We start from the raw sequence: 27,710 nt of genomic DNA on the forward strand, positions 1-27,710 counted from the left end.
GTTGCAAAGCCATTGCCTTTTGGATTGACGCTCAGGCTATGGTCCAAATTAAAAAAGGCTCCTGGTTTGTGTTTTATTTAAGGCTTTAATTTTATTTCATGGCAAAAGAAAACCCCAGGCTGGAGGATTAACTCTGAACTCTGGCAATGAATTCGAAGAGACAGAATAAAACGGGAATCCACCTAGAAATCACATGAACTTTGGATTTTGGCTCTTCAAAAATTGTCAGTGATCAAAGTCACGGCTTGGCCTTTGAGATTAAATCAACATGGGAACTAAAATCATGAGTTCGAAAATCCATTCCCAGTTTGGCTCTCATCATACCCCTAAAAAATATAAACAACGAAAAGAGAAGAATAGCGTCACCCTCATAATAGCGTCACCCTCAGAAAGGGGCACTGGACCTTTTTTTTTTTTTTGTGTGGGTATAACAGAGAAATTAAAAAAAAAAAACCAAGAAAAAAAGCACAAAAGCTAGTGCATATAGCACAGTAACAATGACCTGGATTTTACTTTTACATTGATAGGTACGATTTGAACTTTAAACATGCATAAACATGCATATCAGCTTAGAGTAATCACCCTGCATATTGAAGTATAGATACAAGCGTCACTCACACAGCACTGACATCATGAAGGCCTCATCGCCATGCACGCGTGACAAATGAGGAGATTGACAAAAGATGATGATTCAGAACCTCAATCAGAAACTAAGTGAGATCCATCGATGATGCAACCTAAAATGAATACTTTCACCAAATTTGACGGTGTAAATTTCTCTGAAACTTCAAAAGGCCAACTCCAATCAAATGGGGTCAAAATTCTGGCCTCTCAAGATACACCCGCAATCACCATTTTTTCATCATCAGTCACTTGAATGAACAAGATTCAGCAACCGTTATCTTCAGGTCGTATAATTAGCCACTTCCAGGGTCTGTCTTATGTCACACCGGTCATCTTTCTCTTTTTAGCTAGCCCGCTTTGCCTCTGAAACCTCTTCCTCTTGGCTTGCTTCTGGTATGATTTTGCAACTAAGGAAGGTTGTTGTACAAGTGCAAAGCTTTTTGCTACATGCCCCAAGTGGAGTTTCTTGATCATAAACAACTTTTTCAGCTCACCACGATGGGCTGTGTAGGCACGGACCCAAGAGCAAAATCCCCTCTTGGCAAGTTTATCAATGTTGGGCTGAGCATGACAAGGTAGCTTTTAGTTTAAGGTACAAATGCAAATCAAAACAGCAGCAATATATTACTATAAAAATGAGGAAAAAATTACCAGCCACTCTTATTCCCAAAAAAAAAATCACATTTAGAGGTAAAAAGATCAAATGCACAGATCCCGTGGTCATTCATTCACTTTGTTAGATAAGCAAAAAGATGCAAGATTTATCAATCGATCATGATTGTCTCACCTTAAAAAAAAAAAAAAAAATCATTGGCCAACGCTAACACCATTCAACATTTGCAAATTTCAACCATGTCACACTTGAAGTTCTAGGACAAAAACTCATGAAGCCTAAATATTGGCTTTAATCAAAGGATGAATGATCTATCATCAGGAATACAAAATCAGTAGTTATGACGACCATCGCATGTAGTAATATGTCACTGAACAAGACTGCCAACTTAAAACAGGCTTCCTCACTACAGTTTTCTTTCAACTATACCCGTCAAGATTAATAATATGCTGTTATCAGTAATCTGTGCCAGAAACATATTGAGAAAACTCCAAGTCCCGTACATTCGGGTGAGAAAAAGCCGGCTCTCCAATGAGAAAATTATAAATGCTTGTGTAATTATGTACACCGCACAAAAGCTGTGATATTTCATAAACACAAACCAAATCCAGCAACAATGATCTGGAGTAAAAACTTAGATTACAAGGTTTCATATTCAAAATAAGAAATAAGTTAAGAGTCAACTTTCAAAGGATTATTAGATAAGTAGAGCAAGGGAATAAAATTATGTAAGAAAACTGATAGTGATTACCTTAGACGTGACGAAGGATTCAAGTGCCTTCTGGAGACAAATGATCCAGGGATGTGACTCAATGACAACAAAATTCTTGGTGTGCTTCTTTTGCCCATACGGTGGGAAACTATCTAACACTTTGAGGAGAGGATACTCAGTTAGTGATACACCATGTTTTTCCAAGTCCCGTAGATAATCTATTTCAACTGGCTGCAGAAATAACAATGACTCTCCTCTTTCACCCAGCCGAGCAGTTCTACCAACCCTGCATGATAAAATATCCAAACATTAGACGGTGTTAAGCCACTTGAAGTCATTTTGACTCTTTATTGGCTAGGTCCAAGTTCTCTAGTTATTCTAGTGGAACATTATAATTATCCAACCGTGAAGATTTAATTAAAAGCAGATTCCAAATCAATTCAATAAGATGTTTTAGTTGCACTCAAACGCCGTACTTACAACAAAACAATCTAAATTGGGTATTTCCTTTTTTATATACTCCCTCCGTCCCAAATTATAAGATAACATTGGAGATATTTTGTCGTTCCAAAATATAAGACAATTTGACAAAAAATAAAGTTTGATTAATGATGTTGATGTGTAAACAAGATGATTAGGGGATAATTAGACTATGGTTAGTTACCGTTAGATGGTTCATCCTAGGGGAACCTATGTAAGGGTCATCTATGTATTTGTTTCTAGTGTGTGAAATAATATTTACGAGTAGTATTCAGAAATTCTCTCTCTTTCCCTCAATCTCTCGTCTCTCTCCTATTCTTCTCTATTCTTTCCTATTCTACACATTAGTGACATCAGAGTTGGCCGTGCTCAGCCTATATGCCTTAAACGAGATCACAAACTGCAACGTACCATGACAGATAATAATGAAGACCAAATTCGTGCATTGGAAGATGCCTTCTCGAAGCTGGCTAATCTTCCTAGTGACGTGCAAGCTCTCACCAATCAGGTGGCTCAGATAGTACATGATTGTAATGATACTTCTGACGAAGGGCGTGCAAGCCACAACCATCACAAAGGACGTCCAAGACCAGAAAACCATGAGTATCAACCCCACATGCGTTTTACAAAAATGGAGTTTCCCAGATTCCAAAGAAGTAATATCTTGGGATGGATCTTGAAGTGTGCCTGAAGAGTGGAAGGTGCTTATGGCAAGCTTGCACCTTGATGAAAATGCGTGGCATCAAGGCCTCACCGCATTAGATGAAGGTGGCCGATGGACTTGGGAGGAACATGTGGAAGAATTAAAGCATTGATTCACCTATGAGGCTCCTATGGAGGATCTCTTGAAGCCTCATCAAATAGGTTCTCTTGAAGAATTTGACGATGAGTTTGATACCATCGCTTGCAAGATCAAGCTTCGAAAGAATACCTCGTTCAAACGTATACAGTGGGCCTTGAGGAAGAATTTGCAGCTCATGTTCGGATGTTTAAACCAATAATGTTATTCAAGGCAAGAAATATTGCACGAAGTGAATCGCCAAAAAGCACAGTTGAAGATGCATGGCATGAATTCTAGGCAGCAACCGTTTTAGTGGGTTTGAAACTCAGAGTCGAGAACGCAAGGGGATGTCTTTGATGTTTATCCAAGTGAGCAGAGAGGGATGCAAAAACTTCATCTAGCAGTGTTGGGTCTTCTTTTAATAAGGGTAAAATGGTCCAATCTCCAAATACTCTTTCTTTTGCACCCAAGACAGCTTCTTTTGCCTCTTTTTCTTCTCAAGCACCAACTCCAGCAATCCGCGAACGCTAACCCCCGAAGAAGTAAAGGAATTAAGAGCCACAAATCTATGTTTCTATTGTCGGCAACCTTTTTCCAAAGATCATATATGCCCTCAAACATAAAGGATGCAGTTGCAACTCATTGAGCTGGAAGATGAGGGGTTCAAGGAAGCTGAAGATGACACAAGTCAAGAAGTTGAAGTTCTAGAAAAATTCGAATATGTACTGGACCAATCTAAATGTTCGCAAATCTCCCTACATGTAATAGAAGTAGAGCCAGTAATTCAAGTAGGCCGGACTTATTCAGAACAGGCTCAATTTGGGCCAGGCTTAAAGAATCCTATCCTCTCTAAAAAGCCCATATAACCAAGCCCAACCCTACCATCTTCAGGTTTCAGGCTTATTCGAGCCAGCTCGAATATTCGAAACTTTTTAAAAATATTTTTTTCTTTATTTTTAATCAAATTTAATTTTAAAATAATTTTGTTAAGTATAAAATATTATTTTAACTTTAAAAGAATAAAATAAAAAATAATAACTTATTAACTTTGTAATTAAATAGCTCTGTTACTGTTTTGTTGTATTATGTACAACTTATTCGTAAATGTTTCCTTTACTTGTAAATTAATGTTTTATTTGTTTAGATATTGCTCTTATCTTGGTTATATAAAAATATTTATATATTTTAATTAGATTATATTATCTTAATTATGATCAAGTTAATCTTAATTCAATCATGTATAGACCACTAACTTAAAATCATTACCCTAATTAGTTCAAAGTTTTTAATAACTATTGGATAAATTGTATTTTTTGTTTTTAAGAATATGAGAAAAATAGCCATCATTATATTATATAAAACAAAATCATTTAATTATGAGTAAAATACTATTTTTTAATTTTTTTCTTTAACTTTTTATATTATTTAACCCCTACATACAATTACAAAGGGTATTTACTTTATTTTATTCTTAATTTTTAACTAACTTTAGTGTGGATGATAATAAAATAATTATGCAAGAATATTGTTTTATTTATTATGTTTTTCTAGTAATAGAGTCAGAAATTCGTACATGCCCAAATTTTATTTTAAATTATTTTTAATTTAAAATTAATTATTTTATTTTATAAAAAAATATAAATATAATTTTTTGGACAAGCAAATGATGTATACGACTCAACTTTTTTTTGAAAAAAATTGAGTCTTAAAATATAAAAATCAATATTAAAATATATTTTAAATATTATTTTGAGATATTTCTTTTGATTAAAAATAATAAAAATATGAAAATAAAAATACTTTTACTTTTTAAAAAAAATTATAATAATGCACTCAAATATATGATATTTTAGAATAAAATGATATAAAATTTAAACAATTAATTAATATTTATTATATTATATATATATATTTTTTAAACTTATTTTTCTATTAGGGTATTCGAGCCAAGCCCGAACTTTATCAGGCTTGGCCCGAATTTTCTCAGCCTATTCGAGTGGCCCGAATAGGCCAGAACATTAAAAAATTATCATTTTTCAGGTTTGGACCTAAATTTTTCGAGCGGGTTTGGGTTGGCTCATCGAGCTTGGCCCAAATTACCCGCTCTAAAATACAAGGGAGTATATGGCCCTCTGCTATGAGAATTCTAGGGTACATGGGTCGAAGGTAGGTACAAATTCTCGTTGACAATGGAACTTCTCATGCCTACATGGACTGTGACTTGGCTAGGAAGCTTGGTTGGAAAGGGGATTTCCAACCTATGGCAGAAGTAGAAGTGGTAAGGGGTGGAAAATTAAAAGTTTATGGGATTTTAAAAGGAGTAAAGTGGAAGATGTAGGCGGAGGAGTTCAAAGGAGATTTTTAGATAATGGAAGTCAAGACCTATGACATGGTTTTAGGTTTATCTTGGCTTAAAACCATCCATCAGGCTCATTTGGATTATGATAAATTGTCTATGACCTTCTGGTATAATGGAAAAATATGTAAATTGCAGTCTCAAGAATTAATAGGGGGTAAAATTGTTGACTTTAAGAAGATTGAAAATGATTTAGAAGCTGGAGGACAGATGTTTATGCTGCAATTAGTGGAAAATGAGGATGAAGGGCTGCGTTTTTTTCAGTTACAGGGGGAGAATGGTTCTGTAAAAGCTGTTCAAGGACTGTTGCTTGAGTTTTCAGATGTATTTAAGGAGCCTAAATCTCTTCCCCCTTTGAGAGAGGGTCACAACCATCCTATTATTCTACAAGAAGGTTCTAATACAGTCAATTTAAGGCCGTATCAATACCCAGCCGCTCAAAAGAATGCTATTGAAGACATAGTAAAAGAGTTGTTACAATTACAAGTCATTCAAGAAAGTAGTTCGCAATTTTCTTCACCAATTGTGTTGGTGAAAAAGAAAGATGGATCATGACACATGTGCATTGATTATAGAGAACTTAACAAGAGGACAATCAAGAAAAAATACCCTATTCCACTTGTGGAAGAGCTTTTGGATGACTTAAAGGATCCTAAATGGTTCACTAAGCTGGATCTAAGGGTTTGTTATCATTAGATTCAAATGAAGCTTGCAGATATCTATAAAACAGCTTTTCGCACTCATTCAGGCTACTATAAGTGGTTAATGATGCCTTTTGGACTCACTAATGCACCTGCAACGTTTCAGGGTGCCATGAATGGTAAATTCAGGGAGTATTTCCACATATTTGTTTTAGTTTTCTTTAATGATATTTTGATTTATAGTCTTTATTTAGAATCTCACACGCGACACTTGTGTTTGGTTCTGGAAATTCTACAGAAAAATTGTTTTTTTGTGAAGGAAAGCAAGTGTACCTTTTTTGCAACACAAATAGAATATTTGGGACACATTATAAGTTGAGTTGTCTCAACCAATCCAAAGAAGATCAAAGCAGTCATGGATTGGCCCGAGCCAACTACAGTGAAGCAACTAAGATCAGTCTTGGGACTTGCGGGCTATTATAGGAGATTTATTAAGGGTTATGGTTCATTAACTAGGCCCCTAACTGAACTACTAAAGAAGAATAATTTTCATTGGTCAGAATTGGCTGCTGTTACATTCAAAAAGTTGAAAGAAATGTTGGTGGCATTCCTTGTTCTTGCTCTTCCAGATTTTTCTCAAGTGTTTGTGGTTGAAACTGATGCTTGTAGCTCTGGCATTGGTGCTGTCCTGATGCAAAGGGGTCAACCTATTGCCTTTTTCAGCAAGGCTTTTGCTCCTAGGCATCTGAATCTCTCTATCTATGAGAAGGAATTGCTGGGGGTAGTACAAACTGTGGAGCATTGGCATCAATACCTTGAAGGAAGGAGGTTTATCATTAAAACTGATCAGCAAAGTCTTAAATATTTGTTAGATCAGAAGCTTAAAACAGCATTTCAAATGTATTGGGTGACCAAACTTATGGGGTATGATTATGAAATACATTATAGAAGGGGCAATGACAATAATGCAGCTGATGCTCTTTCAAGAATGCCTAAAAGTGAGGTTTTTCAAGTGTCTCTTCATATCTGTTCAGATTTCCTTTTTTTGGAAATTCAAAAGAGTTGGGATGATGATGTTCATTTACGGGCTTTAAAAGCTCATTTGCAACAGCATGGTGGTGTAGAAGGTAAATATTCTTGCGATGGTCAGTATTTAAGAAAGAATGGCAGATTAGTGGTGGAAATATTCCTAGTGTAAGGCAGAAAATACTGGAATGGCTTCATGCAAGTCCACAGGGAGGACATTCAAGGGTTTAAGCTACTTATCAAAGAGTTAAAAAGTTGTTTTGGTGGCAAAAATTATTTGAAAATATCAAGGAATTTGTGAAGCATTGTGATACTTGTGCAAGATGTAAGTCTGAATCAGTGGCTTATCAAGGGTTGCTACAACCTCTACCTATTCCAAGTAGAGTTTGGGAGAGTGTAACTATGAATTTTATAGAAGGGTTGCCCAAGTCAAATGGGAAATACACTATTTGGGTGATCATTGATCGTTTTAGTAAATATGCACACTTTTTGTCTTTATCTCATCCTTTTACAGCATCTACCTCAGCATAACAATTTTTGGACCATGTGTACAAATTACATGAAGCACCGGTTGAGATAATCAGTGATAAAGATCCCCTCTTTATCAGTAATTTTTGAAGGTTTTGGGGGCCGAACAGAAGCTTACCTCCTCTTATAACCCACAAACGGATGGGCAATCGAAAGTGCTTAATCGCCGTTTGGAAAATTATTTGAGGTGTATGTGTTGGGAAAAACCTAAGGAGTGGCACAAATGGCTTTCTTTGGCGGAGTGGTTTTTCCAATCACACTTCTACAAATATACTCCTTATGAATTGTATGGACAGGTTCCTGCTATGCATGTTCCATATTTGCCTAGAGATATGATAGTGGAAGCTGTTGACAGAACTTTTTCAGTAAGAGAAGAGACTTTAGCAATGGTGAAATACCATCTCAATAGGGCTGTGTATAGAATGAAGCAGAAAGCGGATTTGCACAGAAGTGATAGAGTTTGAGGTAGGAAAATGGGTATTTCTCAAATTACAGCCTTATCGTCAGATTTCTACAGCCTCAAGAAGCTCTCAGAAATTAGCTTCAAGATATTTTGGGCTTTATAGAATCTGTAAGAAGATAGGTGCAGTGGCATGTAAGCTGGAATTACCTCCAGAATCAAGGGTTCACTCCACTTTTCATGTCTCTTTGCTCAAATTATGTCCTAATCCTTCAGTAAAGCAGCGGCATCCCCCTATTGATTGGCCAGAATCTCCTTCAGGATCATTATGGAAGTTCTTGTGCAATGGAACAGCCTTCCACATGAAGAGGCTAGCTGGATTTCTTTGTTTCAGTTGCAGAAACACCACCCTACTTTTGTCATTTCTAACCCTTGAGGTCAAGGGTTCTTGAGGGGGGGTATTGATGTGTAAACGAGATGATTAGGGGATAATTAGGCTATGGTTAGTTACTGTTAGATAGTTAATCCTAGGGAAACCTATATAAGGGTCATCTGTGTATTTGTTTCTAGTGTGTGAAATAATATTTCTGAGTAGTATTAAGAAATTCTCTCTCTTTCCCTCAATCTCTCGTCTCTCTCCCATTCTTCTCTATTCTTTCCTATTCTACACATCAGATGTTTTTCTAATATTACCCTTAAAGTAGAAAGAGAATTAAAATGATTGTAGATTTAAAGTTATATTACATGAAGAATATTTTTGACAGTTTATACTCTTATATTGAAAAAGTAAGTTGCTAAAGTGTCGTTATTGAGCTTTATTGGTATGCGTAATCTTATATTAAATTGTTTTATAATTTGGGACGGAGGGAGTAAAATTTTGATGAAGGAAAACAAAAATAGACACGGTCAAGCATGTCCCAAAATTGACATAGCAATTAACAACTACTGAAAAGAACACTGGCACCCCCCAAAATCTTAAGAAGGACAGGTGGGGATAACAAAAAAGAAGCTGAACTGGAATGATAACTAGATACCTATGCACATATTCAGTGGCTTCCCCTGGAGAATCGTATTGTATAATGCATCTGACTTTTGGAAAATCCAGCCCTCTAGCAGCTACATCAGTGGAAAACAGCAGAGCTGATTTCCCTGTTTTAAACGACTGAAAAGTTTTCCTCCGGTCCTCCTGATCCATGTTCCCATGCAAACGAAACACTTTGCTCCCCTGAAACATCTGTCTCGCATCTGCTTCTGATTGTGGATAAGAAAACTCGAATTCTCTTAACAGTGAAAAGTGAAAGTCCACTGCATCGCACGTCGAAAAGAATACCACAATCTGTGAAATAAGTAAGTTAATGATGTGGCCCGAGAAGCAAAAGCAAAAACTTTAATAAAGCATCCAAAAGTGAAAAGCTATAATTCATTATGCTAAACATTACTTCAAACAACCAATATAATATATATTTTGTTTACAAAGAATTGAAACACCAGCTCTACAAGAGTTTCTGTCTTTATCTAGACAATATTAACACTGGTTTATCTCATGGATAACCTATCTTAAGTTAAAGTTATAGCCAACATCATGCATCAAGATGAATCTTAGAGATCCAAATTCCAAACCAAGGATGTGATAAAAATGATATAGAGGAAGTGTGGCAGAACAAGAGGGAAGGAGATTAAGTGGAACCTTTTGTGAAGCTTCCCTTTCAGAAAGATACTTCAAAATTGAAAGAAGAACAGCAAGACGTGTGCCGCAAGGTACTGCAAAATAATTCAATAAGGAACTTAACATACTACAATAACTTAAGGAAATTCATTGTCACAAACCTTTAATTACAACATACCTTTAACATATCTCTGAATCAATTGTGAGGGAACGTTATAATCATCAGCAGGTGTGAGCAGCATGTTGCTGGGATACTTCCCTTCATTGTCTTCACTCTCCTCATCAGATTCTGAAGAACTACAGCTCTCAATCGTTGAACTTGGTTCTGTCCTTTTGCCATCAAGACCAATCATCACAGGATTCTCTAGACTAATTTTAGCAAGATGATTCACTTTTTCATTTAAAGTAGCTGATAAGAGCAAATTCTGTCTCAGAGCTTCAGAGTTCCTTGAAAATGCATTCTCTCGGTTAGCACCACCTGTTTTGGTATCTAAATGACCTAGTATTTCCTTAATTTCCTTTCCAAATCCTAATTCCAAAATCCTGTCAAAAAGTATGCAGTAAGCTAACTAAAGTATGACAAACATAGAAAAGATTTTACAAACAGTATCAGCTTTCTTATGACAACATATGGTGTCTATTATTGCAGTCATAGATTGAAAACCATACCGATCAGCTTCATCAAAGATTATCCAGCGCAAATTTGTGTACAAGAATGATGATGTGTTCTTCAAGTGATCTAAAAGGCGCCCAGGAGTTGCTACAAGAATCGATATGCCTAAAATAGGAACAAAGGTTATAAATACACTTAATTATGGTACTCAAGCTCCGAGCTTTATTAGAAACAAAGGACTCCTCATACGTTGTTGTGCCTTTTTCCAACAGTCAACATGGTTGAAATTTCATTCCACAAATTCACCATGGCATTTAACATTTTTCTTGGTTTATTTGCCCAATTCATATATTTTAATACAACCCTCTCTCCCCTTTCCACCCACCTTTTGGGGGGCGGCATTTGATTATTGATTGCATACTCTGTTACCTACTCAGACTAGATTGGTAATACATCATGACAAGAACATGTTACCCATGAAAATGTTATAAGCTAGAAGGAAAGAATTTATAGATGAAGTGCAACAAGGGGTTGGTGATGAATGCACATGATCTTTACCTTTGCGCAACCTGGCCTTTTCTTTTGATCTATTTTCACCACCCATTATGTACCCAGGTACAATCCAGTGAAATCGATGCAATAACTTTTGAAGAACTTCATAAACCTGCAAACATAGCTCCCGCGTTGGTACAAGAACCAACGCTATTGCCAATAAATCAATCAATTCTTTAGTGTAGTTCATACAGTTTGAACTTATGATAACTAGAAAGACATGTTATGCTTCTTAGCACCACAAAACGATGTAAAGTTCTTTGTGGGGGAAAATGCAGGCCAGTAAAGAGTTATGTTCAGTGACAACGTCTATGAAACAAAACGGTGTTCAAAACTTTTTTTCTTTATGACAAACTATCAAAAAGTCTAACAACCTTTTTCTCTAAAAAGCCCAACAAATGTCCTTGATAACAAATACTTAACATGAACAAGTGTTATTCTCAATTAATTCCTATATCTGAGGTAACATGACATGATTGAGAGATATTGGCCCGCACAAGAGAAGAACGCTCGCAGATTTTAAATATACAAGCGTCAAAAGCGCAATGCTGAACAGTAGCTTTAAACAGGGAGGAAACGCTGCACTTGCAATATGTAGATACCTTGCAAAATATAGATATCTTCTAATTTTCTATTAAAAATAAATACCCACCATATGTTCCATCAGACCGTTGGATTCTATTATCATAATTCTGCAAATGATGAATAATTGGAGCCAAGTATGCAACAGTCTTCCCGGTGCCCGTGGCAGCATTAACGAGACTGATTTCTTCTTAAAGAAAACAAATTCACACTAGTAAAATGCAAAGGGAAGAAAACATCCTAGTAATCTAGTATAAAAGAGAGAGAATAAAATTTAAAGGGAAGGATACACATGACGCCCTGAGAGAATAAAAGGAATGGCTTGGGCTTGTATTGAGGTTGGGACTTCAAAGCCCATTCTTCCTGTAAACAGAATTCAAGCAAAGTTTTCACTCTCGAAGCTAATCCAAGTTTTAAAAGGCAGTTAAAATAGGAAACAAATCCAATATATCAAGGAAAATATGAAAAGCATGGCAACTTCTAAAACCAAATTTTGGGTTAATTTTCATACAAATTTAAAGCTTTCCATCCAGAATTCTCCTGGGCAGTGGCAGAAAAATTCAAGCACGTGAGAGACAAAGAGGAATACCCCGGAGCTCGTCGCATAAGGTAGGATGAAGTCCCAGGCTTGAGAAAGAGCAAGAGGCAAAAATATTGCCGTCTTTGATTTCATTGTTCACAGCCTCCTTCTTCTTAACCTTCTTTTCCATAACTGCTTCACTTGAATTTGCGTTTTTGTTCTTTCACTTGTGGTCGAGCAACTCAATGCCTCTTTTGTTATTTAATAAACTCAACTCAACTCAAAAATAACTCCTCCTCCTCCTTTCACTTTCCTCCTCCTCCTCCTTTGTTCTTCTTTCTGCGGGGCTCCAATTTCCTGGATTATTGTGACCGAGCTTCTTATTGGGCCGGATCAATATTCACGAAAACCACACTGAAAGCCCTACTAGGTCCCTTCGCACTGCATATCTGGACCCATTCATCATGTCCCGTTAGCAATAATTTTGTGTTTATGTCCTGGCCCAATTTAATGATACAACATGCAAAAGACATGAGGATAAGTCTTTGAATTTTATATCAGGCATTAATTTAATCCTTAAACTTGATTTAATACAACTTAAGACTTATAATTTATTGAGTTAACAAACTACATTATGTTGTATTGACTCAGAAAATTGTAAGAAGAAATTGTTTCGAGTCAAGCATTATAAGGATTAAATTTTTAGATTCAAAATTTTAAAACTAAATCGATAATTAAAAAAAGTTTAGAAATTAAAAATTATATTCTATTAGAAATATATTTTATTTAAGTTCTCAATGTTGATTTTCTTGTTCCTTGTTTTTTTTTTTTTGCCCAACTTAACCGTGATTTTCCAACCATACTGTACGTGTTGTTAATTCTTTATGAAGCCAATTAAACTCGTGAGAAAAAAGAATTAGTACGTTTAAGAAAAAACTGAATTCATTTGGCAGTGTGAATTTTTAATCATGAATTAGAATGCAAGAAGAGATGGGTGTATGTGGATTTCAATTGATAGCAATTGATTATAAAAAAAATGATTAATAAAATATGAAGATGTTTGGATCACATTTTTTTTTAAATTAACCTTAATAATATTTGAATAATTTTCCAGAATCAATTATATAAATAAAAAAATGTGAAATGCTCAAATATTATAAATTGATTCTCAAATGGAGGAAAAAAAAAAGCTTTTTCAAAATGAAATTTCATAAATTAAATAAAATTTTGCAAAAATCTGAATGTTTATATAAGTTTTTGAAAAACTATGATTTTGATTTCAGAATTGATTACAAATAAAAATTCAAACATGATAGCAAATTTAAACTGTTAGTCAAACAGACCTAATTTCTCAAGCATTCCAATTCCCAGTATGTTTGTGCTAGGGTGGGTTTCTCTCTACTAGCCTTTCTCTTTACTGCAAATTTGAACGTTGAAATTAAATTTATACTTTAAAAAAATTAAACGTCTATAAACATGATTTTAAATTTTTATCTTTTTACTGATTAATAAAAATAAAAATTAATCTCAAAGTTTCACGTGGCCTGAAATAAATGGTGCGGCTTGGGACGTTCCAGTATTTAGGTAGGCTGTCGAGATTAAAAATCGTTTCCCCATCGGCCGGTCAATGTTGTTGGGGTGATTTGGAATTTGGATCCTCAGCCGGTAGTGCAATTTTTTTTTTTTTTTTTTTGAGGGTTAAGATCCCAGAAATTATCAGCTCGTTTTCAGCAAAGAACTCGGATTGGGGCACATTAGTAGTATTAATCAGCACAAATTATTTTTTTTAACAAATTATGCAAATTAATACTTCTTTTATTTTAAATTATATAATATTTTTAAAAATAAAATCTTACATATAAATAAAATTTATTAAATATATTTTATAATTTTATTTTTTAAAATAAAAATATAAATTTTTTAAAAATATCTATCATTTAATATATTAAAGCATAAAAAAATTAAAATTAAATATAAAAATAATATAAAAATTAAGGTATTTAATAAAATTTTAATTTTTTTAAAATATTTTATATTTTAAAGTAAAAAAAATTTAAAAAAATATTTTATAATTTGACAGTAATATTTTATGGAAATAACATTAGTTTGACATTAAATTTCTTTTGGTTGCTTCCAGAACCAGTTGCCCTGGATGACGGAACTTTGATATCTTGGCTCGGGAAGGAGACGAAAGCTTCAAACTCTGTAAGCTCGATAGAAATGAATTCCTCGACCTTCCCTTACGTGGAATGTATAGGTTTCAGTTTTCATTCGAAAAAACAATGAATTCCTTTTCGGGTCTAGGATTTTGCATCAAAGTTAATATTTGCCTAAAATTAGTAAATTAATAAAGATGCATACAACATTTCCGGCCTAGGGTTTTGCGAAGCAACTGACTCTTCAGTGACTTGGTTTAATTTTCTGCGATAAAGCTATCCGTGGATCCTTGAGACACAATATGACGACGAGAGAGGAGGTCGTGGATGTAGGTCACTTGGAGAAAAGTCTGTTGGAGACTGGCGCCCATGAAGAGAGCGAGGCTAAAGATGATGAAACAATTTTGTACACTGCATCTTTTGAAGAGATGGAAGAAAATTTTGTGAAGCATCAAACAGCACAATGGGTTCTTTACTCACTGTTATTGATCTTAGCATGGGGCATTGGGCTGCTCATGCTGCTGTATCTGCCAGTCCGGAGGTATATACTTAGGAAGGATATTCGCTCGAGAAAGCTCTTTCTCACTCCAAATGCTATTGTATACAAGGTAAAACAGCAATCTTCAATTGCCTTTAACCATATCCGAATATATTTGCAATGTGACATGTTTATTCCTATAAAATAGGTGGAATATTATGTATTTATTTTTGGGTGTAATTTCTCCTGATCATTTGTTACTGCGTAAGAATGCATGTATGGATCTCATGAATTCTTATCGTTTTATTTACTGCAGGTCACCAGGCCTGTGCCATTTCCATGTTTTGGGGTACTAAAGAAAGAGAAGCATGTTCTCTTGCGTTCTGTGGCAGATATTGTGGTTGAACAAGGTGCAGTGTTTTTATGCATTATTCTGAATTTGGCCTATTCTATTTCTGTTTCTCAATCTTTTTGGCAGGATTTATTTCTTCTAAATTCTGAGACATGACTACACTTACTTTTAGGATATTTGCAATCCCTGTTTGGTGTCTATTCTCTTAGAATTGAAAACGTTGGTGTAAGAAGACCACCCAGTGATGATGTTAAAATTCATGGTATTGCAAATCCAAATGCTTTCAGGAAGGTATTCTTCAATGTGTGACCCACCCTAATCAGTTGTTTTTCTTCTTTTTAGCTGCCACTTTTAGATTCCAAGACGGATTATCTGAATGACACTTCCTTTTTCATCCCTTTGATACATTTCAGGCTGTTATGATGCGTGTATCAAATATGAGAAACGAAATCGCATCAAGACAGGCTTCTACAATAGAAGATATTCCATACCTGATGGTAGGTTATTCACCAGACTTGCAGTATTATCACTAGTCTACATGGCAAATGCTTTAATTTTTGTATTTTTTTTTTATTCTGAATGACAAATAATAGTGGTTGCCATGAAAAACACCCTGAGGGTATTAATTATGACAATGGATTAAAACTGCGAGTGATTGTGTTGGTGAATCAGGTCATATTTGGTTACTAGAATGAAATGGAATGGAATGAATTGAAAAAATAAAGACAAAAATAAACTAAATCACCCTTATTTTCATGGTAAACATGATAAAACTTATTAATATATATGATAAATGTAGGATTCATCACACCCTCAAAAACTTATTAATATATTAATTATGACAATGGATTAAAACTGTGAGTGATTGTGTTGGTGACTTAGTGTTTCCTTTGTCCTTGTAGATGTCTCCATCGAAGTCACTTAGACAAGATTCCACTCCTTCAGGGGATCTACTACTATTGCAAAAACTAGAGGAAATTGGAAGCTCGGTCAAGGCAAGTTTTATTTGCCAAGGACTAATGATATTATATTAACGTGTGGATGAAAAAAATCAGGTTTAACTAGCCTATGACAGATTATAAATTTTAGAGGAGGAAAGCAAAAAGATTTAGTTACTTGTATAATTCCAGGGTCAACTTATTTCTTTGCCTAAGCGCTAGGTTTTGATGTTTACTACAGAGAATACAGACATTAATCGAGGAGCAACAATCTCAAACAACAGAATCTATTGATTGAGGTCAGCTGGCTAGTTGTTAATAATCCTTATTTTTTATGGTGATTGTAGCATTATGCTGGAGTATAGATTCATCTTGACACAAATATTGCTAGACAGGAAATATTTCAGTAAACATGCATGCTCTCCTGCTCCACATGGACTCGTCTGCAGTTAGAAAACATTATTGGCGGCCTTCTACAAAGCATCTTTGTCTTTCATTTCCCCGATTCTTTGATGGCTATATATAGTTTTAGCTTATGTTTAACCTATAAGAATTTACATGGAATAGGGTTTGCTCACAAACACTGTCGTTACATCATGTAGCAGTTGCATTTGGAACTTAATTATGTCATGAATGCTCCAGAATATTTGGTTTTGTTTTTATGAAACCTCTCTTGTATTCATATGTACAGCGATCTTAAAGCTTTCTAAGATAGAAAAGTCTCGAGATTGAAATTTAAAAAAGACAGGGTCTTCATTTTATTTTATTTTGGTGCAGGAATTGAGATTATTCTCTATTCATGACTTCTTCCAGAACTGTTCAGGATCATCATCAATATCAGTGATACTTTCCTAGCATCTCCTGGAAGCACCCTATGCGAAGATGGCTATTCTTTGGTTTAGCGTATAGCTCTGAACTGTTTTTTTTTTTTTTTGGGTTAAATTCAGGAAAAAAAAATGTATATCTTGATTCCCAGCCCCCCACCCACAAAAAAAAAAAAAACAACGGGAAAAAAAGAATCGCGTGTTCATTGAAAGAACATATCCTGCTAAAATTGTTCATTGTATCTTATATGTTGCAAAACTACCCCCACCTCCCATTTTTTCGTTCTTTGCTTCAATCGGAAGAAGAAAAATGAAGACATTCTTCCGGATAACCAGCCACGACCTTCCGGCGGCACAAGTTTTATGAGCATTAAATTGCATTTTTTAAAAGAATTAGCAATTTCCTTTCCCCTTCCCTTGAAATCAGTTCAAACTCCATTAGGACCCAAGAAAACAACAGAATTTAAAACACCATCAATGGAGCAAGCAGAGACCATGAGATGCGTACTCCTCATCTATCTTCTGATGGTGATAGGCTACATCTAATGTTTATGTGAACTAGTGTTGCCCTCGGTTTTTTGTTTCTTCGACGCTGTCTCTTAGAGATAAAATATTGGGGGTACAACACTGCTTCAAGAGAGCATTTCTTAATCACATGACATGTATGACCGAATAGCAGCCGGTCCTGGAAAACCTAACTATACCAGCTGTAACTATTGTTTTGTCATTTCACAAAAGCTAATAATCCGGGCCCCTAAATTAAACGGGCATATGATACATGGAACAACTCGAGCTCAAGCTTGTATTATTATGCTGGCTTCACTTGGCTGGTGGGTTAGCCAACTGTTGTAGCTGATGGACAACATGAGACATTCTAGGACGCATCGATGGGACATGCTGTGTGCAAGAATAGACAAGGTCAACCACCTTCTGGATTGTACTAGCCTCAGGAATAGCAGATGTGGAGGAGGATGATGATATATGAGGATCCAACAGTTCTGGATAGCGATGTGATTGCACTAATGGTGTCGCCCATTCAAATATGCTCTGCCAACCCACTGAATCCACTGCCTGTGCAGGTCTACGTCCACTCACTATCTCAAGTAACAAGACACCAAAACTGTAAACGTCACTCTTTGTTGTGAGCTCATTCCTATACACAAACTCTGGAGCAAGATATCCATAAGTTCCACCTGCCATCACAGTCCTCTCATGCATGGCTTCATATGGCACGAATTTGGATAGACCGACTCCCATAAGGTGAGCTCCAAACTCCTCATCCAGCAGCACATTACTGGCTCGTATATCCCGATGAACAACATGTGGCTTCACCTTGTCATGCAGAAAACTATTGAAAAGAAAGGAAAAACAAGTATCATAAGAAGACAGAACCCTAAAAGCTGGTACCATTCCTTCACTAATCATTTTGTAAGTCATAGGGGTATACAATCAAGAACCAGATGCTATCCATTACCCGGGACAATTGAGCTTGAACAAAGTACATTGTAAATTTATCTAACCCTCCAGAAGAAATTCCATGAAGGGATGGTGCTAATGGAATGAAATATTAACTAAATGAAATGATCTCAGGGCTAGATGCATAAATAATCTCCATATCTTTCATATTACTAAACGAAAATGATATGTGATGATAGATTGAAATGAGAAAATAAATCAATTTTATCCCAACAAAGATGAAAAAGAAATTCATATCTCTAGATGGAACTATTGAATATCAGTATTCACAAGCATTCAACTATGTCCCTTCAACAAATGGACTTTTCCGCGCAACCACCCTAAAATTCTAATTAACATTAAAATTTCATACTCAATGTCAGCAGCAAATCACATGGACAGATTTAAACCAGCTACTTCGCCTACAATTTGAACTTGGTTATATGAAATATCCAAAATTGGCGTCTGAATGATGGTGCTTACTGCCTTGAAAATGTAACGATGAAAAAGTGAGTACCCAGTGGCTTCATTTTTCAGCAAACTGAAGTCAAAAGCAAGGTGGTTCTTTACCCAGATTATTATTATTATTATTATTATTATTATTTACCGCAAGTTAAAAATATCACATCATGCATTCAAATATGTAATGGCCTATTAAATCTGAGATTACATTACACTTTCTACAGAACTTGTTCTTTACCTAGATTTCATAACCCATCACAGCAGTGATACTATAAAAAATAAAAATAAGAAACCACCAAAAATCACAAGAATTAGAGCATAACCAAGCATTAAATGTTCCGAAATGAAAATTACACCCCTACGGATAACCGAAAATTGCAGCCTGCGTGCAAAAATAGCAAAAGAAAGACCATTAAATAGGAATGCAGAATGAATTATAATGGATGCATACAAGGGGCTATATCACAGAGACTTGATGCCTACAGTTTTGCTTTGTTAGAATGAAGAGAAAAGTTGGAAGGACAGAAAATGGGAGAGAAAATGAAGGGAAGAGAAAAGTGGAAAGAAAATGCTATCTCTTCTTACATTTGGATCAACAAAAGACAACAATATTATCCTTATGGAACTCTTGTTCAATTTTATCTGGCAATAAATTGAAAATTAAATTAAAATTACACCATAAAAATGTAAAATTAAAGTCAAATTAAAATAAAATTATTCTAATTTCCTATTTTAAAATCAAAATGTTCATGTAAGATTATATAAATAATAAATAAAACAAAATTTTTTATGGGTGTTGCATTTTTAATAAGTTTTTGACCCACTTTTATCAACACTCGATTAATTTTACTACATTTTGAGTTTTAGTTAATTTTGGTCTTTGAGAGATTTGTAATCAAGTCAAAATCTAATTTATTGGTTCCCTAATCAACCCACCTACATCATCTGATAATAAAAGCACGTAAGTGAGTGCGTGTGCACACACATATATCAATCCTCCCTCCTTGTCACATCATGTGTATAACGCACATTTGGAGAAGAGGAAGAGAAGAGGTCCCAAAGGTGAAGAGACAACGCAGAACTGTGGCAGAGAGAAGAGGAAGAAAACGAACTCAACACTGACAAAAAAAGAAAAGAAAAGAAAAAAGGAACTCAGCAGAAAGGCATTTGGTGCTTGCAGGATACAATCAGAAGGAGGGCAACTTTGGAACAAAGATTTTTTCTCCAAAGTCTCTCCACTCTTGCAGAGAAAACTAGCAAGTCCCACATGTTTTTCTCCCCCATTTTTCTCTCTCTCCTATTTTTTTCCTAGTTTTCTTTCCTCCCAACTTTCCTCCCATCCAAGCAGAGGGTTAGTTACAGCCCAAAATGCACAACTGGTATTGCTACAAGATTTCGGTTTTTCCACCTAGAATGCATGTCATTGACCAAATAAAAAACTGAAATATGTCTTAGAAATGATAAAATATATTCTAAATTGACAACATGAATGACAAGATTAGGCCAAAAATAAGAGTTTTGGGAACATACGCAATTCCTTGAGCAAGTGTTGTGGCAATTTTCATTCTCATAGTCCAATCTAAGCTGCGACCTCCCCTTGGTATATGATGCAGCCATTTGTCTAAGGGGCCATTAACTACAAACTCATAAACAATGTAGCGGTCACCATGATCATAGCAGCATCCCTTCACAGCCACCAAATTAGGATGGCGAAGTCTTGCAACCCTACCCATTTCAGAATAGAACTCCTTTTTCCTCTGAAAAGTTGACTTCTTCAATCTCTTGACTGCAACCTTTGAACCATCAGGTAGGACCGCAATATATGTACCACCAGTCTTGGCATCCCCAACAAGGCGGTTACCTTCACTGAAGTTCTTTGTAATCGACCTTAATTCCTCTTTGGTAAAAACTTTCCATGAAGGAGGAACCAACTGAGAAGCAGCTGGATTTGATATTTTTCTAGATCGTTTTCTCTTCTTGCTCCGTTTATGTGCAAGAAGCCACACCACAACAGCAGATGTTGTGCAGAGGATCAATGCACTAACCCCCGCAAGGATGATAAGATATTCCCTGTGACAGCGCATGTGGTAACATTTTTTATCTGAGATCAAATAAAAGGAAAAAAATATAGTCAATAGTCAGCAAGACTGATAAAAAGATAAGAACAAATTTAAGCAAGATAGAAGAATAACAAAAGTAGCACAAGCAACATATTTCTCAACAAAGAGGAAAAAACAAACTTCTTGGGAGCAAATGAAATAGTTGGGGAATCATAACACAGAATTCTAAATGGACGCAATAAAAGAGAACTAGGAGTTATATACACTGCAATGACATACCTATATCAAGTACACACACTGAAGCATTCAGTTTGTCACATCTATCACTCATAAGAGAATCTGAATGATTAGTCATTATTGCACATATATTGACTGCACCTTTAGTGTTGCAGGGTAATCCAGTACAACTAGAGGGATCAAGCGACAAAGGAAACATGGACTTGTTCCACTGAGATTTGTCAGACCACACCCACTCATAACCAGCTGTAGAGTTAATTCTTCTTCCTCCAACCCAGCAACTGTCACCACATAGACTCTGAGCAAAGTGTAGCTCTGGAAGAGATATCAGAGAAGCTAAATGTCCACCACATTTATTACAATGGCTTTCCGAGTCATTCCACGATTGAGGCCTCCCAACATGGTAAAAGCACCTGGCTTTATCAGGGCCAACAACCCAACCAGCTGGGCATGGATCTGTCCAGGGGTGGGAAAAAGAAAGGGCATTTAAATACTGAAACATGAGTAACCGGATACCACCAAGACATCATGGTGTTTACCGAGTCAATTTCAACATAGTGAAAATAGAGTTATGAAAATGTGAATTAATTCACCTTCGGATGAAATGGATACTAAGGATTACATGTTATCAAACAGATGGATCGTGATAAAATTAAAGGTGCCCTACAGTGTAATCTAAAGCGCCATTCTCTAGATTTCTTAACCAATATTGGATAGTTTAGCTGTTATGCCTGCAATTAAGCTCCAATATAATTCATATAGAAACTATTTTGAGTATGAACAAGGTAGTGCACTGGGATAACGTGTCCATCTCCCTCTTTTTTTATTTTCCACCCTGAATGAGGAGGAAACCCATACAAATAAAGAAGATAAGAACTCTGTTTGACCAAATCAATCCACTCGATACATCCTGACGGAGGATCAGTGAATGACATAGTGTGTGTGAATATCGTAAGTTGATCTCCCAAGTCTGTTCACTTTTCATCTCAAATTTTCCTATTGTCGCACTACATGCACACCAAATTTAATTCTGAGACTATTCTATTGACGACGACGTCCACACTCTGAGAAAATAGATGTGAATACAAGAAATTAGATGAACATGGGAAAGAAATTTAAAGGAAGTAGAAAGCAAACCTCCGATTTCTCTATTCTGAGGATCGTTTACGGAGCCACAAGAGGTCTCATTTACTGTCTAAAAACGAAAAGAAGTCTCAGTACAGGGGTTCACAATGCAGCTCAATTAAACTTGTAAAGCTTAATCCAGCAAGTCAAAATAACATGATATTATTTTCTTACCACATTGGAGGCCCCTGCATTGAAACCAATAAGAGCCGCCAAAAGCAGAAAAAATTGCAGAGCTATCAACCTGAGCTCCATCCCACTGATATAAACAGCCCCGAAATGGGAACATTCAGATACTAATTAACAAAAAAGAACCGTGGCATGTTGGGAGGGATGAGGACCCTTGCAGTCAGCAACCATGAGAAGGGTAAAAACGGAAGAAGAATATGAAGCTGCAGTACTGAAAAACAGGTGCGGCTTCAACTTAAAAAGGATAATACGTAGGGTCAGAAGGAGGCACTGAGCCTCGAGGCTGGAAATGAACGAAAGAGCGCAAATACTCCCCCGCAGACGACTTCTCGACTTCTTCAGCTGCTTCTTCTTCTTCCGCTTCCTTGCTTTTTCTTTTTTTCTTAATAAAGAAATTTGATGGGTGGGTGGGTTGGTGGAGCATTTAAGAGGGAAGATCAATCAGCTTGATGGACTTGGGCTGATTCCAGCCGGGATGTCGGCCCATGAACAGGAGATAGGCCGCATAGTGGGCCCAATTGTTTGTTTGTTAAATTCCACCCTGATGTGCAACGGCCCAAAAAACATGGGACAAAACTCATGGTAAGATGTGCCGTTCGTCTCTTTTTGAGGCCAGTAAAGAAGGACAAGAGTTCTGATGCTTCTTTGCTATGAAGATCAACCTCAAAAAAGCCTATCATTGCATCAAGTGGGAGTTTTTGCGCCACGTACGTGCGGAGGTTGGTTTGAGTTTTGAATTTATTCATTTAACTATGAGTTGTAATGATGAAGTGTCTCAAGGAATTTTGTTCCGCTTCAGGGGTGAGTGTCAATAAGAATAAATCTTCCTTCTTGTTCTGCATAAATGTAAGGCCATAACTTTTAGGGAAAATTAAATGAATTGTTGGAATGCAAATCTCTGCTGATATTGTTGACGAGGTTAGAACTAAATTGGCAGGATGGAAATCTAATTGCTTATCTACTGCAGGAAGAGCTATCCTTGCCAAGTCGGTGTTAAATGCCATCCCCTTGTATCCAATGCAAGTCTCAAGGGTTCCAACCACAATTTTGTAATGAAATTGAGAAGCTATAAAGGAACTTTATTTGGGGAAATACCAACTCAAGAGGAATCCAACCTCTTAGCTGAAACAAAACCATTTTACCCAAGGCTTATGGAGGACTCATCAGTAAACAAGGCAATACAAAGCTTGCTTGGGGACTTGGCTCAGGCAGCAAAGGGTTGTGGGCTGATCTACTGCAGCAAAAATATGTGTATAGATTAGAAGATGATCTACTGAATATTAAGAAAGGCAATTCGCAGCTTTGGAAATTTATCGTCCAACAAAAAGATCTTGTGAAGGAGGGCACGAGATGGCAAGTAATAAATGGTGAGTCGGTAAATTTCTTTGATGATTTTTGTCTATTTTCTGATAAAAAGATCAAGGATATGGTTTTAAGACCTCTAAAAGATGAGGAAGGAAGCTCAAAAGTAGCTGAATGGACTCGTTTTGGTTCATGGGACTTTGTCAGACTTTCTTTTATTGTTTCATATGAGGTCCTCCCTAAACTTATCTCTGTCATGCCCCCTTCTCCTTCTGCTAGGTATGTTTACCTTAAAAAAAGTTAAAAAAGTGCTTACTTTATGATAGAAGACCCATCACTAGATCTGTATAGTCCTTTATTTAAGAAAATCCAGAAATGGAAAGGGGTTGAATGAATTCATTTCTTCATTTGGCTTACAGTTCACAATAGACTGTCATTCCATTCAATTGAATTGGGATTCTCCGGATCTAACATGTCTCTTAGGGGGAGTAACATGAAGCTCAGAATTTGGGGTGTATTTAAGACTCCCAAATAAAAAGGATTACCCACTAATGCACAGAGAAGCTCGTGGGCTAATTGTTCTTCTTTTTGCTTTGGTGTGATACTGAAGTGGAGGATGTACTAAATATTCTCCGGGATTGCAGTTAAGCACGATTATTTTGGTATAAGCTTGTACCAAGTAAGTACTATTCTCATTTCTTTTCTGCTTCACTAAGTATCTGGGTCGCTTGGAATCTAGAATCAAATTGGCATTCTAGACACTCGTCTAACCGGTATCTGATTTGGGGATTGGTATGGAAATGATGGAAGTTTTATGTTTTTAAGGATGATACTGAGTTAATTAAAGGTGCTTCAAGTAATACTTGCGTATAAACTTGGCAACCTCCTCCTCTGGACAGGGTTAAAATAAAAACTGATGGAGCAATCTCTTCTTCCATGAACAAGGCAAGGTGTGGGGGAGTTTTGAGAGATCATGATGGCTCATGGATAGTTGGTTTCTCCCACAATCTTGGCTGTTGCAACCCCTTTGAAGCTGAAGAACGGACTGTCTTAAGAAGCAATAGACTAGTATGGGATATAGGCTTCAAGAATGTCATAGTAGAGGCTGATTCTAAGACGCTGGTAAAGCTAATTAATGGGTAGCATCAAAGCCCAATCAAAGGTAGTTTGGTCCTACTGGAAATTTGTAACTTTAACTCTAATTTGGAAGTTGAAGTTTAGCATGTGTCAAGGGAGAAGAACAAAGCGGCAGATATGCTGGCCAAAGAGGGAATCTCTTCTTCAAGTCTATATGACTTGGTGCCCCCATTTTTTATAGATTTAGTACGGAAAGAGAGTCTGGGATTTCAATGCCCTGTTAATGTTTAATTTTCTAATGTAATCTGGGCATTGCCCTCTCCTTTACCGAAAAAAAAAAAACATATTCATTTCACGTAGGAGGAGGGAAAAAAGAAAACATTAGAACAACACCATATCAACCTACAGACAAAATCACCATCGCTAGCTAACAAACAAAACGATAAAGGCTGGCTAAAAAATTTGATGCCTTTCTTGTCTGTCAAAAAAGAAAAGTGCCTTTGTGGCTAGTACAAAAGTTATTCCACTGTTATGTGGAACTATAGGCAATAGCCAAGAGAAGTAGTGCAACGAGTTCTTTTTTTTTTCATGGTCATAGTATTCATGGATTTCGGTTACTATACTTAATATAAGCATTGAGAGTTTGTATCATTTAAATTGTTGAAATTTAAATTAATGATTTTAAATTCATACTCCACTTAAAAATAATAAATGAATGAATTTATCTAAACAATTAATATGAACTTTAACGACTCAAATGTTACAGGAATATAATGCCTGCAATCACTACATTCAAATCTTATTATTCATGTGTATGTAACCTTTTTATATGGTAAGGTACATACTTAACAATTGTATATATAGTTTATTTTTATGTCTTTTGAAGACCATTTCAAGATAGAGACAATTTCAAGATAGTTAATTGACATAAATTGATACCGGTCAATATTTAAAATTCATTTATCCTTCCATTTTTTTTTCTAATTTTACCATTTAAACAATATTTCCATCTATGTCATTTTGAAGTTCCAAAATAGTAATATTTATTGTTTTTTAAAATTATATCTCTATCTTCACTGACTTTAGTAATGGAGAGAGCATACAAAATAAAGTAAATGTATGCTAGAGAATTTGAAAATAAATTATAAATTTAAGAAATAAAGGCTCTAATCATTGCTGAATATTATTTAATTTTATTAGTCAATTTTTAAATTTTGAATTTTAACTGACTAAAATCTTTAATTTTAAAATATAGATGACATTTTTGATATTTTTACACATTTGTTATTTTTTTTATTTTATTTTATTTATATTAATTTTTTGAGTCTAAGTTAGAAGATATTAATAAAGATGATTTTCATCGAGGAGTGAGGATATATTTAAAGATCAAACTAATAATCAAATTAAAAAAACTTATGTTAATTATTTATATTTATTTTGAGTTTTTAATGTAATTTTTAATTAGAGTTATTTAAAATAATTTTATGATTTTTTAGGTTTTATAAATTAAGCCACACACTCGGATTTGAGTGGAGAAGGGACGCGCGACTTTTAAATTTTAATAAACAGGGAGGAATTGGGAAGACACTGGCCTGACTTTAGAATTGAAAAGGGGAACAGAATTGGCGGCGTAAACAAGAGGGGAGGAGCAGATCATTCCCCATCGTGTCCTTCAATTTCTTGAGACGATGGCTCTTGCTCTCACTTTCATCTTATATTATTTGATTTTTAATTTTATAGAGGGTTAATTTTTTAACATGATCTATTGTAAATCATGATTTTAAATTTTAGTCATAGAATTTAATATTTAAAAAAGATTTTATTTTAACTTTATTTCAATTTACTCTTCTTCTTTTTATCTCTAAATTTTATGCTTTAATTGTTATTATTGATTAAAATAGCTTTATTGTATAATTTTTTAGTTATAAATTTTATCTAAGATTTTGCTTTCTGTAATCAATTGATATAACATTTGGCTTAACTTAAGTGATTACTCATACTTTATTTTTGGTGTGATTAATTTAGAACAATTGTTAGGTTATAGGTTAAGGATTAAGTGAGATTTCAATTAATATATAATTTAATTTATTATTTAATTCTTAAATGATTATTTGGAAAACATATAATAAAACTAGAATAATAAAGTTAAATAACATTAATTTATTTTGTGGATAAGAAATGTTAAGTTTAGGTGATTGGATTATGATTAATTGTGCTTTTTATGCTTAGTAATTTTTTCAGTTGAACTTACTTTAATTATTTAATTTTTAATTTTTAATTTTTTTATAAATTAAAACCTCGCATTTTTTTAGCTTTTTATAATCTTCATTTTTTATAAATTGAAACCCTCCATTAACTCTTAGAGAGACAATATAGATTGTGTTTTGCTGCAAAATTTAATTTTTATTAATTTTAATGTTATTTGACAATAGTGCCATGAATATTATAGAGGTGTAGAACCATCCCTCGTTGAAATTCTTCAAATTGAAGATGCATGTTCCTGAGGAACATAAAAAGTCCATTTTGATGCGCCTTGCTTATGGAGCTCTTGCTGACTTGTTTGGATAGAAGTTAACATACCCTTTAGATGTTGTTAAAAGATAGATGTAGGTTGGCAACCTACAGAATTCGGTTCATGGTGATGTCAAATATAAGAACGCGTTTGAGGGACTTTGGATTATTGTTGCTAATCAAGGATGGAGGCAATTTTTTGCAGGCTTAAGCATGAACTACATTAGGATTGTTCCGTTAGCAGCAGTTAGTTTCACCACATATGACATGATGAAGGCTTGGTTTGGCATAGCCCCCTAACAGAAGAAATCGTCATTATCAATTTCCTCCTCATAATTGTTCACTGCTCATGCTATCATCGAGAATTCATTTTTTGGTTTTAGGCCAGAATGTGTCCGTTAGCAATAGTTACAATCTTACAGACACTAATTACTAATTCCATTATCAACT

General features: G+C 35.2%; 3 protein-coding genes and 1 long non-coding RNA gene across 11 annotated transcripts; 2 read left to right on the top strand and 2 right to left on the bottom strand.

The window, feature by feature from the left end:
* Window positions 1–455: 455 nt before the first annotated feature.
* On the bottom strand, window positions 456–12,370 carry LOC129309915 (DEAD-box ATP-dependent RNA helicase 17). The gene is made up of 10 exons (XM_054951675.1): window positions 12,164–12,370; window positions 11,865–11,937; window positions 11,645–11,754; window positions 10,999–11,142; window positions 10,497–10,605; window positions 10,006–10,370; window positions 9,849–9,922; window positions 9,196–9,497; window positions 1,989–2,235; window positions 456–1,185 (listed from the first exon to the last, which is right to left on the bottom strand). Exons 1-10 carry the CDS (start codon window positions 12,282–12,284, stop codon window positions 940–942), a joined length of 1,791 nt encoding a protein of 596 aa, XP_054807650.1. The 5' UTR covers window positions 12,285–12,370; the 3' UTR covers window positions 456–939.
* Window positions 12,371–14,199: 1,829 nt separating this feature from the next.
* On the top strand, window positions 14,200–17,089 carry LOC129308659 (uncharacterized). 3 transcript variants are annotated; one of them, XM_054949941.1, is made up of 8 exons: window positions 14,200–14,299; window positions 14,527–14,858; window positions 15,045–15,138; window positions 15,253–15,371; window positions 15,494–15,577; window positions 15,983–16,075; window positions 16,260–16,317; window positions 16,796–17,089. In XM_054949941.1, the coding sequence occupies exons 2-7, from the start codon at window positions 14,553–14,555 to the stop codon at window positions 16,314–16,316; spliced, it is 753 nt and encodes a 250-aa protein (XP_054805916.1). In that variant the 5' UTR covers window positions 14,200–14,299; window positions 14,527–14,552; the 3' UTR covers window position 16,317; window positions 16,796–17,089. The 3 variants fall into 3 exon arrangements, with proteins under 3 accessions (XP_054805916.1, XP_054805918.1, XP_054805917.1); XM_054949943.1 differs by lacking the exon at window positions 16,796–17,089 and adding an exon at window positions 16,414–16,774; XM_054949942.1 differs by having other exon boundaries at window positions 14,215–14,299; window positions 14,472–14,858.
* Window positions 17,090–17,254: 165 nt separating this feature from the next.
* LOC129308658 (C-type lectin receptor-like tyrosine-protein kinase At1g52310) lies at window positions 17,255–22,756 on the bottom strand. 2 transcript variants are annotated; one of them, XM_054949940.1, is made up of 5 exons: window positions 22,356–22,756; window positions 22,194–22,251; window positions 21,198–21,512; window positions 20,290–20,860; window positions 17,255–18,190 (listed from the first exon to the last, which is right to left on the bottom strand). In XM_054949940.1, exons 1-5 carry the CDS (start codon window positions 22,434–22,436, stop codon window positions 17,662–17,664), a joined length of 1,554 nt encoding a protein of 517 aa, XP_054805915.1. In that variant the 5' UTR covers window positions 22,437–22,756; the 3' UTR covers window positions 17,255–17,661. The 2 variants fall into 2 exon arrangements, with proteins under 2 accessions (XP_054805915.1, XP_054805914.1); XM_054949939.1 differs by having other exon boundaries at window positions 21,099–21,512; window positions 22,356–22,755.
* A 190-nt stretch (window positions 22,757–22,946) lies between these two features.
* On the top strand, window positions 22,947–25,400 carry LOC129309685 (uncharacterized). 5 transcript variants are annotated; one of them, XR_008592951.1, is made up of 2 exons: window positions 22,947–23,077; window positions 23,338–25,400. It is a non-coding gene; the product is annotated as an uncharacterized LOC129309685 (long non-coding RNA). The 5 variants fall into 5 exon arrangements; XR_008592949.1 differs by having other exon boundaries at window positions 22,988–23,089; XR_008592948.1 differs by having other exon boundaries at window positions 22,991–23,089; window positions 23,308–25,400.
* Window positions 25,401–27,710: the final 2,310 nt, after the last annotated feature.

The sequence above is a fragment of the Prosopis cineraria genome, unplaced genomic scaffold (assembly GCF_029017545.1).
Source record: "Prosopis cineraria cultivar Desert tree isolate PC_DT_omini unplaced genomic scaffold, ASM2901754v1 PC4, whole genome shotgun sequence".
NCBI classification, from domain to species: domain Eukaryota; kingdom Viridiplantae; phylum Streptophyta; class Magnoliopsida; order Fabales; family Fabaceae; genus Prosopis; species Prosopis cineraria.